This window comes from Hypomesus transpacificus, chromosome 19 (genome assembly GCF_021917145.1).
Source record: "Hypomesus transpacificus isolate Combined female chromosome 19, fHypTra1, whole genome shotgun sequence".
NCBI classification, from domain to species: Eukaryota; Metazoa; Chordata; class Actinopteri; order Osmeriformes; family Osmeridae; genus Hypomesus; species Hypomesus transpacificus.
In genome coordinates, this window is record NC_061078.1 from 1,155,430 (window position 1) to 1,167,730 (window position 12,301).

The 12,301-nt window shown below is 48.2% G+C and overlaps 1 protein-coding gene across 1 annotated transcript; it reads right to left on the reverse strand.

Moving 5' to 3' along the window:
- Positions 1 to 294: 294 nt before the first annotated feature.
- On the reverse strand, positions 295 to 8,598 carry LOC124481932 (guanine nucleotide-binding protein subunit alpha-12-like). The gene is given in 8 exon segments (XM_047042227.1): positions 295 to 739; positions 1,452 to 1,658; positions 2,985 to 3,185; positions 3,274 to 3,324; positions 6,182 to 6,403; positions 8,312 to 8,346; positions 8,349 to 8,424; positions 8,426 to 8,598. Coding segments are annotated over 8 exon segments (1,014 nt in total). The 5' UTR covers positions 8,486 to 8,598; the 3' UTR covers positions 295 to 577.
- Positions 8,599 to 12,301: the final 3,703 nt, after the last annotated feature.

Below are 12,301 nucleotides of genomic sequence, written 5' to 3' on the forward strand. Positions count from 1 at the left end.
TCCTGTACACTCTACATGAGAGCATAACAGCCTGCAGTTTAGGGTTTTTGTATGGTTGTTGTAGTGTGTGTGCGTGCTGTGTGTGGTGTGTGTGTGTCTGAGTGAGTGAGTGAGGGTTGTTGTTTTAGCCCTCCAAGTCTCTTCTCTCTCCACCCGCGAGGGAGGCGAGGAGCGGGGGCACAATCCCTCTTTTGTCTGGACGAGGGTGAGGAGAAGGTGGGAGAGGGGGGGAGAGGGGCGGAGTGGTGACTCCTTCAGTCTGCAGCTGTTCCCAGACGGAGAAAGAGAGAGAGCGAGAGAGACAGAGAGACAGAGAGAAAGAGAGGGATTCTCTTGTTCTTGTGAAAGTTCATGTGAAAGACGATTTGTGTAACTTGTGCATCACATATGATCAAAATTCTCTCTCTCTCTCAGGGAGTATACTGGGACATCGTACCCTGAAGGGCCATCAGAAAAAGGTCATTTCTCCCCCCTCTCCCACCCCTCTCTCAATAGTTAGTGGTTCTTGGTTTAGGTCAGCAGGGGGGGAGTTCAGTATGGGGTCAGGGTTGTGTGGGGGTCGTGTGGGGGTCAGGGGTCACTGCAGCATGATGTCCTTCAGGTTCTCCTGCAGGATGGTGTCTTTGACGGCATGGAACACAAAGCGGATGTTCTCTGTGTCGATCGCCGTGGTGAAGTGGTGGAAGAGTGGTTTCCCCCGGTTACGACGCTTACGGTTGAAAGACTGGACCAGGAACGACTGGAGGGAGGGAGGGACAGAAGGAGGGAGGGAGACATGGAGGGAGGAGGGAGAGGGAGTCATCAGCATGAAATGTGTTTGTGTTTGGTGTGTACACGTGGTGTGTGTGTTTGGTGTGTAAACGTGGTGTGTGTGTTTGGTGTGTACACATGGTGTGTGTGTGTTTGGTGTGTACACATGGTGTGTGTGTGTTTGGTGTGTACACGTGGTGTGTGTGTTTGGTGTGTACACATGGTGTGTGTGTGTTTGGTGTGTACACATGGTGTGTGTGTGTTTGGTGTGTACACGTGGTGTGTGTGTTTGGTGTGGACACGTGGTGTGTGTGTGTTTGGTGTGTACACATGGTGTGTGTGTGTTTGGTGTGTACACATGGTGTGTGTGTGTTTGGTGTGTACACATGGTGTGTGTGTGTTTGGTGTGTACACGTGGTGTGTGTGTTTGGTGTGTACACATGGTGTGTGTGTGTTTGGTGTGTACACATGGTGTGTGTGTGTTTGGTGTGTACACGTGGTGTGTGTGTTTGGTGTGGACACGTGGTGTGTGTGTTTGGTGTGTACACATGGTGTGTGTGTGTTTGGTGTGTACACATGGTGTGTGTGTGTTTGGTGTGTACACGTGGTGTGTGTGTTTGGTGTGTACACGTGGTGTGTGTGTGTTTGGTGTGTACACGTGGTGTGTGTGTTTGGTGTGGACACGTGGTGTGTGTGTGTACCTGGACGTCCTCCAGCCTGAGGGGGTCTCCCCGGTACTCAGGGAAGTGTTTGCGTATGTCGGCAGAGCGGATCTTGTCCAGCAGCAGGTCTGTCTTGTTGAGGAACAGGATGATGGACACATTGAGGAACAGCTTGTTGTTCACGATCGTCTCAAAGATGTTCATGCTCTCCACCAGACGGTTGGTCCTGCGGTCCTCCATCAGGACCTGCACACACACACCATACACACACACACCATACACACACACACACACACCATACACACACACACACACACACACACCATACACACACACACACACACACACACCATACACACACACACACCATACAGCACACACACACACCATACAGCACACACACACCATACAGCACACACACACACCATACACACACACACCACACACACACACACACCATACAGCACACACACACACCATACACACACACACCACACACACACACACACCATACAGCACACACACACACCATACAGCACACACACACACCATACACACACACACCACACACACACACACACCATACAGCACACACACACACCACACACACACACACACCATACAGCACACACACACCATACACACACACACACCATACAGCACACACACACCATACAGCACACACACCATACAGCACACACACACACCATACAGCACACACACACCATACAGCACACACACACACCATACAGCACACACACACCATACAGCACACACACCATACAGCACACACACACCATACAGCACACACACACACCATACAGCACACACACACACCATACAGCACACACACACCATACAGCACACACACACACCATACAGCACACACACACACCATACAGCACACACACACACCATACAGCACACACACACCATACAGCACACACACACACCATACAGCACACACACACCATACAGCACACACACACCATACAGCACACACACACACCATACAGCACACACACACCATACAGCACACACACACACACACACACTGTCTGAGTACAGCCAGAGTACAGTGTAGTTCAGCTTACCGTGTGTGTGTGTGTGTGTGTGTGTGGTGCAGAGAGAGTGGTGGGCAGATAACAGGTTCCTGATGCTGTGTGACCCACTTAAAGGGTCCATGGTCGTCATGTGAACCGTGGTATTAACCAATCAGGGGTGAGGAGCAGCCCTTATCCATCCAATCAGGGTGGGTCTGTCAGACCACAAAGACTCCATAGTCTGTCCACACACGTGCCTCTCATATCCCCTGTTCGTCTATGGGGAGGGGGGGGGGGGTATACTGGATGGTGTGTGTGTGTGTGTGTGTACTGGATGGTGTGTGTGAGTGTGTGTGTGTAATGGATAGTGTGTGTGTGTGTGTGAGAGAGAGAGGGGGTATACTGTATGGTGTGTGTGTGTGTGTGTGTGAGAGAGAGAGAGAGAGAGAGAGAGAGAGAGAGAGAGAGAGAGAGAGAGGGAGAGGGGGTATACTGTATGGTGTGTGTGTGTGTGTGGGAAAAGGTGTACCTGGTCGTACTCAGACGAGGACACCATGAACAGGATGGAGGTGATGCCGTCGAAACACTGGAACCACTTCTGCCTCTGTGACCTTTGACCTCCCACATCCACCATCAGGAACGGGATCTTCTTGATGATGAAGTCATGAACCACGATGCCCTTTGTGGCCTTCCTGGCTAACAGGATATCCTGTCTGCTGGGGGAGTACCCCTGGGGGGAAGGAGAGGGGGCAGAGTTTAAAGAGTTCTATTCTGGGATTGTTTTGGTACTCGATTGTGGTTAGAGGATTTTGACTTACCAGTTGACCAATCCGGTCCAAGTTATCCAGGAAGTACTTGACTGATTCGCTCTGGAGACAGGAAGAGGAGGAGTCTGTTAGAGGTTTACCCAGAGATGTACCACACATCACCCCCACAGAGAGAGAGAGAGAGAGAGAGAGAGAGAGAGAGAGAGGGAGAGAGCGTGTGAGAAAGACAGAGCGTGTGAGAAAGACAGAGAGACAGAAGACACAGGGAGATAGAGAGATGAGAGGGGGAGAAAGACAGAGAGAGAGTTGAGGGAAAGAGAGATGAGAGAAAGAGAGATGAGAGAGGGAGAGAGAGTGAGAGTGAGAGAGGGAGAAAGACAGAGAGAAAAAGAGAGAAAAAGGATTCCGGGTCACTGACCAGGGACCTCATGTATAAATGATTGCGCAGCTTTCATACCAGAAGATGGCGTACGGCCAAAACTCGAAAAGTACCAACGCACAGAAATATTCACATGTATAAAACCGGTCGTACGCCAGGTCCTGCGCACCTTTCCTTTATAAATCACAATCAACGTGAGATTGACCGCACGTGAACGAGCCACTGACCCCGCCTTGCCTGCTCCCATAAATGAATATGCAGATGGACTGTAAATTAGCTCCTGAGGTCATTTCGTTGTCTGAATTACCGTCTTTCTTCAAATTAACCCCGCACCAATGAACGTTATTTAATAAACGCCGCAGCGTTTATTCGAAGAAAATACGGTATAATGGCTAAACACGCAAAAAAGAAAAAAATCACAGACTGTGAGATTGAGGTTCTGACAACTGAGGTGGAGGCGAGAACATTTGTCCTGTTTGGCGGCCTGTCATCAGGTATTAGCGACAAAAGAAAGTCGGCAGAGTGGAAAACTGTCACTATTTGCGCCCTTTCTTGTTTTTAACCTGCAACACTTTGAGATTTAGCTAAATGTAAAGTGCATTACAAATAAAATTATTATAATTATAGGGCCATAAATGCTGTGGGTTCAGTGAACCGGACCATGGCAGAAATTAAGAAGAAATGGTCTGATGTAAAACTTTAAATTCAGAAACGAGTGGTGGCGCAATGTAACAGCATGGCAGTTATAGGGTTAGCGTGACATGCATTTCCTGAATAATTTTGTCGTTCGTTTGATACCCTCAAGTTTAACAGAAGTTCTTAAGTGGTGGCAGATTAAATGAAAGGCTATATAGCATTTCCCGTTTTGGGTTTTGACATTTTGATATGATCATCCACATTAATGATCAAACTTTTATTTTATGTTTTTTGAATAGTCAACGTCATAAACGTAGTAGTGGAAACTTTATTTTGTAGGTAATGTTTGGTGAGTTTCAGCACTTTTCAGTTAGAATTCGCCATGTTACAGAGCCAGACAAGACTTTGCGGACGGTCCACACATTCTCACGTCAAGTAAATCTTTATACATCACAAAGTGTGCGTGAAAACCATCGTACGCAAGCTTTTTGTGCGTACGCAACGTTTATACATGAGGCCCCTGGTGCTCTCAAAACAAACCTCACTAAGGTCACATCCATATTTCCTAACACACACACACTCACACACCTGCAGGCACAAACACACACTCACTCACTCACACACCTGCAGGCACAAACACACACTCACTCACACACACACCTGCAGGCACAAACACACACACTCAGATTGGAGCAGATTGTAGACAGAAAGTGTGCGTGTGAGTAAGGCTAAAGGAATGTATCCATTCACAGTTTGTATGGATAGATTACAGGCTTTACAACAGCTCGACCTGAATAGGTTGTGTGTGAGTGTGTGGGTCTGCATGTGGCAAGTTCTTCCTCTAGTCGCTATGGAAACATGGTGTTTTTTAGAGAGCAGTCCCTATGCTTGAAGAAGGCCCTTCATGCACACGCACACACACAGTGTGACATTTCTCTGGATAAGAACCACAAAAAAGACCATGACTGAAAGGGGGAGGGAGAGGGAGAGAGAGAATTCCCTCTCCTATTTTGTGATGTTGCAACCAGGAAGTGATTAATCTACTCTGTCTCGTCTGACTGGCTTCCTGACAGGCCAGTTAATCGATCCCAGAGTCTAGATCAATGCTGCTGGGATCAGCTCTCCAGTCTGACTGAATCATTACTTAGTGACACAGAGTGTGGGACCAGCTAGTCCTCTCCTCCTCCCTTGTACGCATGTGCTTAGGAACTACAGGAAGTGTTTATAAAAACTACTAAGTTTTATAGGACACATGAACCACCTAATTTTTACTGTAACATTGTAGATAACTATAACACACACACACTTACAAACACATTCCTACACACAAACTCACTCTCTCTCACACACACATACACATGAGAAAGAGAGAGAGAGAGAGACAGAGAGAGAGAGAGAGAGAGAGAGAGAGAGGGGAGGAGGAGAGAAAGATAAGTAGAGATCATGAGTGTTTGAAGAAGTGTGTGTGCGCAGTGTGTGTCCCAGTTTCTACTTGACTCTTTTCTCTTGTTACTCTCTTTAGCTCTCTTTTCCTCACTCCCTCTCTCTATCATTCTCTCTGTCTCTCTCTCTCTATCCCTCTCTCTTTGGCTCTGCTCCAATGTTTCCTGGGAAAGCTCTGCTGTGCTAACCTGAAGATGGAGAGGGCAAGCGGGAGATGGAAAGAGGGGAGAGAGAGAGAGAAAGAGGGAGAGAGAGAGAGAGAGAGAGAGAGAGAGGGAGAGGGAGAGAGAAGGAAGAAAAAGAGAGAAGGGGGGAAGGAGAGGGAGATAGAGGAGAGCGAGAGAGAGAGAGGAGAGACAGAGAGAAGAGAGAGAGATGGTAAAAGGTCAGGGCCTTATGAGCATGATCTGTGTGTGTGTGTGTGTATACGTGTGTGTGAGTGTGTGCGTGTATATGTGTGTGAGTGTGTGTGTGTGTATATGTGTGTGAGTGTTTTCTCACCAGCTGATACTCGCTGCGGCGTGCGTACGCCTGCTGTACCCCTCCATCCCTCCAGAGGGCGCTGAGCGCCGACACGTACAGCTGGAAGTCCCCTGGCTCCACCCCCCCGGTGCCATGGCAACCCTCCCAGGATGACATCAGCAGCATGGCGTGCTTCTCGTTTTCTGAGCTCTGCCAGGAGATGCCCAGCTTGTCTCTGGCATCCAGCAGCACACGCATGCCCTGTGACACATACATGTTACACGTGTTACACACACGCATGCCCTGTGACACATACATGTTACACGTGTTACACACACGCATGCCCTGAAACACACACATATAAATACACATATGTTAGCACACACACATTACCACAGTCCCACTGAAGACATCAAAGGGTTTATTATGGGGTAACAGTAAATGAGTTCAAAGAATTACCAACTCCATTAACCCTGTTTACAGCTGCATCTTAATGAAGCTTGTCTGAAGGTCTGCCTGCTTGTCTGTCTGTCTGTGTGTGTGTGTGTGTGTGTGTGTGTGTGTGTGTGTGTGTGTGTGTGTGTGTGTGTGTGTGTGTGTGAATGTGTGTGTGTGTGAAAGTGCGATCAGAGATAGGGCAGAGGACACATCATTCCTAAACATGTGTGTTTATGTGACAGTGTGAGTGTTTGTGAGTGTATCTCTCTCCTGTGACCGTGAATGTTTGTGTGTCTACGTGCATGTGTGTGTGTGTACGTGCATGTGTGTGTGTGTACGTGCATGCGTGTGTGTGTACGTGCATGCGTGTGTGTGTGTGTGAGGGGGAGGCCCTTTCAGCTATGACTAACATAGGCTGTATACACTAGATACTAGTCACTCACACAAGCAGAGAGAGGAAGAGAGGAGGGGAAGGAGAGAAACAGAGAGAGGAAGGATGGAGAGGAGGGGAGGAAGAGAAAGGGAGAAAGAGGGGGAGGGACAGAGAGGGGAGAGCAGTGAGAAGGGGGAGGAGGAGAGGGAGAGGGACAGAGAGGGGAGAGCTGTAAGAAGGGGGAGGAAGAGAGGGAGAGGGACAGAGAGGGGAGGGCAGTGAGGAGGAGAGGGAGAGGGGGAGGAGGGGGGGATATGTTTGTAGACATATACAAGAGATGACTTAGACCCAAGGTAATCCCTCCAACCCACACACACACACTCACACATACACTCACACACAGTTACCATAAGTAGTAAGTGATATGTTTATGTCTGTGTGCGTGGGGGGGGGGGGGGGGGGTAACCAGTTAAACAATAAGTGGGATAAATATTATCTTGCCAAGAGACATCTGTCACGAAGTATGTTCCCGTTTTCCTCTCTCAATCTGTTCCCTCCTCGTCTCTCCTCCTCTCTATCTCTCACCTCCTCCTCTCCATCTCTCTCCTCCTCCTATCTATCTCTCTCCTCCTCCTCTCTATCTCTCTCCTCCTCCTCCTCTCTATTTCTCTCCTCCTCCTCTCCTTCCCTCTCTCTCTCTCCTCCTCTGTATCTCTCTCTCCCCTCCTCTCTGTCTCTCTCCTCCTCCTCTCTATCTCTCTCCTCCTCCTCTCTATCTCTCTCCTCCACCTTTTCTCTCTCCTACTACTAACTCTGTCAGTGTTATGCATCCTGTGTGTGTGTCTCTCTCTCTCTCTCTCTCTCTCTCTCTCTCTCTCTCTCTCTCTCTCTCTCTCTCTGTCCTTGTCACATGATGCAGCCAATGTGGTGCAGGTCCATTCTGTCATGTCAAAAAAAAGTGGTAAGTTTCCTTTCAGCTCCTAACAGTGACAGTCTGAGTTGGAACATCTCAAGGTTTGGTTTGAACATTGATGTTTTCTCACCTTCTGTTCTAACATGCCCTCTGCTCTTCTGGTCATTACAGGAATGTTTCAATGGAGTGTGTGCGAGTGTGTGTGTGTGTATATGGGGTCAACAGGTGGTCTAGTCCTGGGATACTGTCAAATCACCCCCCCCCCCCCCTCCTCCACCCCCCCCCCCCCCCCTCCACCCCCCCTCCGGGTCACCAACTTTGTTTCCGCTATCCTTGTGCCAAACAAATCACACCAAAGGCATATTTCAATAGATTACACGATAATATTAACATGGCGAATAACTTAGTCAATAACTGAAAGCGTTTATCTTTTTTACTTTCTCACCTTGAGAATGTTGTCATAGATTGTGTTCCGGAATCAAGTAGTGCTTTCTGATCGAACTCTTTCCCGTTAATAATGCGCATCTGTTTAAGGAACGTGGACTTTCCGCTCTCCCCCAGCACCGAGGAGAAGAACCTTGACGAGCCGGCGGACCGCGCGCCTCTCCCGGGCTAGCATGGCATCGATCTCCCGGCTCCGTCGCCTCGCCTCACGCTCCTGCGCCGCGTCCCGCTGCCTGCTCCGCTCCTTGCCGCTGCCCGTGTCTAGGCTGGCCTCCGCCGGTAAGAGGCAGCGGCTTCAGGGTCCGAAACCACGAGCCGACATGGTTCCCGAAGAACCCAACTCACAGTATCCCCGAAAAAACTCAGCAAAATCTTCCTCATAGTCCGCGAAGATCTTCCTCCATTAAACAAGTCTTAGATAAGATATTCAACTTAATGGACGAATCTCCTCCGATCAGATCAAATTGCCTGGGAGAGGAAATTACGAATATAAAAGAAAGTAAATTCGATAAAGGATCTGTTAAGAGCCGCGCACTCAGTTTATCGGTTGGCAGGAGACACTCCCGTGTCCATCTTGGTTAAAGTTTCATACCGGATGACTGTGGACGACGAAGAGAGGGAGGACAACACAACAAGAAGTGCAACAACTCCGACACGGAAAGCGTACTTTGTTTCAGACGCTAACTCATCATGAAATCCACTGACACAAGTCCAAATACAACCGAAAGCTCGAGCACAACTGTCCAACGTATCGTTAGTATAGAGCAACGGAACTTTCGTCTCAAATTGAAACAATAATCCTTTTTTGAACTTGAGAAAGAGTGCGAGCGAGCGAGCCAGCGACAAGCTGCGGCGTATCTCCAGTCGGGGTATTGTTGGGAGAGGGAGTTGTGGTGAGGCGGCCCCGGTGCTATCCCGGTGCTGACCGGCAGAGGGTGATATAAGACCACATTGTCGGAGGTAACCGTGGTCATACACGGTATCGGCCAACATTTGTTTTGTCAAGTAGGCTACCTAGGGGAGACACAAGAGAAAAGAGATATGTTAATATGTTCACTTCTACCCATCTCTCGATCTATCTATCTATCTATCTATCTATCTGTCAATATGTTCCCTCCATCTCATTCATCCTTTCCCGCCCCCCCCCCCCTCTCTCTCTCTCTGTCTGTCTCTCTCTCTCTCTCTCTCTCTCTGTCTCTCTCTCTGTCTCTCTCTCTCTCTGTCTGTCTCTCTCTCTCTCTCTCTCTGTCTTGATCTGCTGTGAGTCTCCTCCTCTCCTCCCTTCTCCTCCTCTCCTCCTCTACTAACTTCTTCTCTGACTATGCAGACTTTTTTTACAGTATGCAAACAAACTTTGACTGTATGTGTTAGGTGTGTGTTTGTGTGTGTTTATATGGGTGTGTGTTTATATGGGTGTGTGTTTATGTGGGTGTGTGTTTATATGGGTGTGTGTTTATGTGGGTGTGTGTTTATATGGGTGTGTGTTTATGTGTCATTAAATCTTTCCTACACAGCAGCTTCGTGTTGTCTGTCATAATTAGCCTAAAAGCTTTTACATCAGGGCCGTCTCCTGGTGCCGTCTCCTGTTTACTGCTACCGCACCGGGAGCGTACCGGGAGCACATGCCGCGGTGATTGTGATGCCCTGTGTGTGTCTGCTTGTCTGTGTCAGCATGTGTGTGTGTGTGTGCTACATAGTTATTTATATGCTAATGCTTGTGGAGGGATGTGGAGGCAAGGGAGAGGCAGAGAGAGAGGGAGGAAGTGAGGGAGGGAGGGAGGTAGAGAGGAGAGGGCACACAGAGAAAGGAAATAGTTGAGCAATACAGACACAAAAACAGAGGAGAGAGAGGAGGGGAGAGAAGTGAGAGGAGAAAAGAGGGGAGAGAAGAGAGGAGGGGAGAGAAGAGAGAGAGACAGTTGTGGGATACCAGGATCCAGGACCTACACTTAGCAGCATGTAGACTTCTTGTCCTACCTGTGTTCCTTTCTCTGCATGTTGTATGTGAGATCCTGTTGCAAAATGTGTCAGTCTGCTATCTGCTGACCCCTAACCTCTGACCTCTGACCTCTAAATAGATATACACGTGCATGTATGTTCTGTACATATGTATGTTTATATACTGTATACAACTGAATACTTACACAAAGGCCAAACAACAAATTTATAAAATAAAGAAATTGCTAGTTCTCTATCCGAATGTGTGACATGATTTGTGGGTGTGTGTGTGTGTTTGTCTGGGAGTGTGGGTGTGTGTGTGTGTTTGTCTGGGAGTGTAAGTGTGGGTGTGTGTGTGTGTGTGGGGGGGGTGTATTGAGAGCAGCGGGTGTCTGAAGGGGGTGTTGACTGAATGCCACCCCTATCTAAAATGGCATCTTCCAAGTCCCTTTCCTCATTACTGTCAAACGTGTGTGAGTTAGTGTGTATGAGTATGTGCATGTGTGCATGTGTGTGTGTGACACAGTGGAAACTCCCAATAGGGAACACCTATTACCACAGGTAAATACACAACCCTTCACAGTAAGGACTTTAGACAGAAAATAACTTCCCGAGGGACAATTCACAAACACTCACACTACACACACACACACCACCACACACACACCACGCACCCCTGGGATAAAGTGTAATTACCAGTTTGTCTGGAATGTCTTGATAAAAGAACATAGATTCCAGGAAAAAAGTTAAAATTAACGTGTTTTCGTGAAGAAGCTTTAATTAAAATATGTTAACTGGTGAGAGAGGGGGAGAGGTAGAGATAATGAGAAAGGTGGAGAGAGAGAGATAAAGAGAGAAGTAGAGAGACAGAGCGAGAGGCAGAAAAAGAGAGGAGGGCAGAGTTATCATGGTTGTACAGAGTATTCCTCATTTAGAATCTTCATTAGTTCCTCTCTCCTTTCGACTCAGTTTCATCCTCTCCATCACACCTTGGAGGCCTGGGACTCGCCTCGCTCTGGACTGATACCAGCTCCCAAGGCGTGTGTGTGAGGGTGGTGTGTTTGCCTCAGTTTGTTTGTGAGTATGCTGGTGGTGTGTTTTTGTGTGTGTGGTGGTGTGTGTCTGTTTGTGGTGTGTGTGTGTGTTTGTGTGTTGGCCACAAACACACACACGCCACACACAAATTATTTATTTAAATTTGACTACCTTTTGTTATTAGCTTCAGGTAAAACTTCTAATTCTAATTCAAAAGCTGGTGTCCAGGTGTGTAAATATTGGTGACATTTTGAACTAGAACACACACACCTAAATTGAATCACAACAAATAAATAATAATGAATCCTAGTGTGACACATTCCAAAATCAAATTCCTCTCCCCCATCTCTCAAGCCCCCCCCTCTCCTCTCACTCTCTCTCTCAGCTCTCTCCTCACTCTCTCTCTCTCGCTCCTCACTCTCTCTCTCTCTCTCTCTCTCTCTCTCTCTCTCTCTCTTTCTCTCTCTCTCTCTCTCTCTCTCTCTCTCTCTCTCTCTCTCTCAGCTCTCTCCTCACTCACTCTCTCTCTCTCGCTCCTCACTCTCTCTCTCTCTCTCTCTCTCTCTCTCTCTCTCTCTCTCTCTCTCTCTCTCTCTCTCTCGCTCCTCACTCTCTCTCTCTCTATTCTCATTCTCCTCTCCCCCATCTCTCAACCCCCTCTCTCACTCTCTCTCTTCTCTCTCTCTTCTCTCTCTCATCTCTCTCTCCTCACTCTCTTCTCTCTCTCATCTCTTGTCTGTAATCCCCTGAGGGTTACATTAGAATATGGGGGGGGGCATCCAATGGCTGCTTAGTGTTAGTCAGTCTGGTGCACCCACAGTCTGTGGGATGCGTTAGTGTGGACGTCTCTATGTGTGTGTGTGAGATGTCTGCACACATGTTCTGTGCAGACTTGACCTGGTTGTGTGTGTGTGTGTGTGGCTTACAGGGTTAGTGTGTCACGGGTGAGTGCATCCTCACAATACACATCCTTTTGTATCCCCCGGCGACCACCACTCACCCGACCCCCCACCCATGT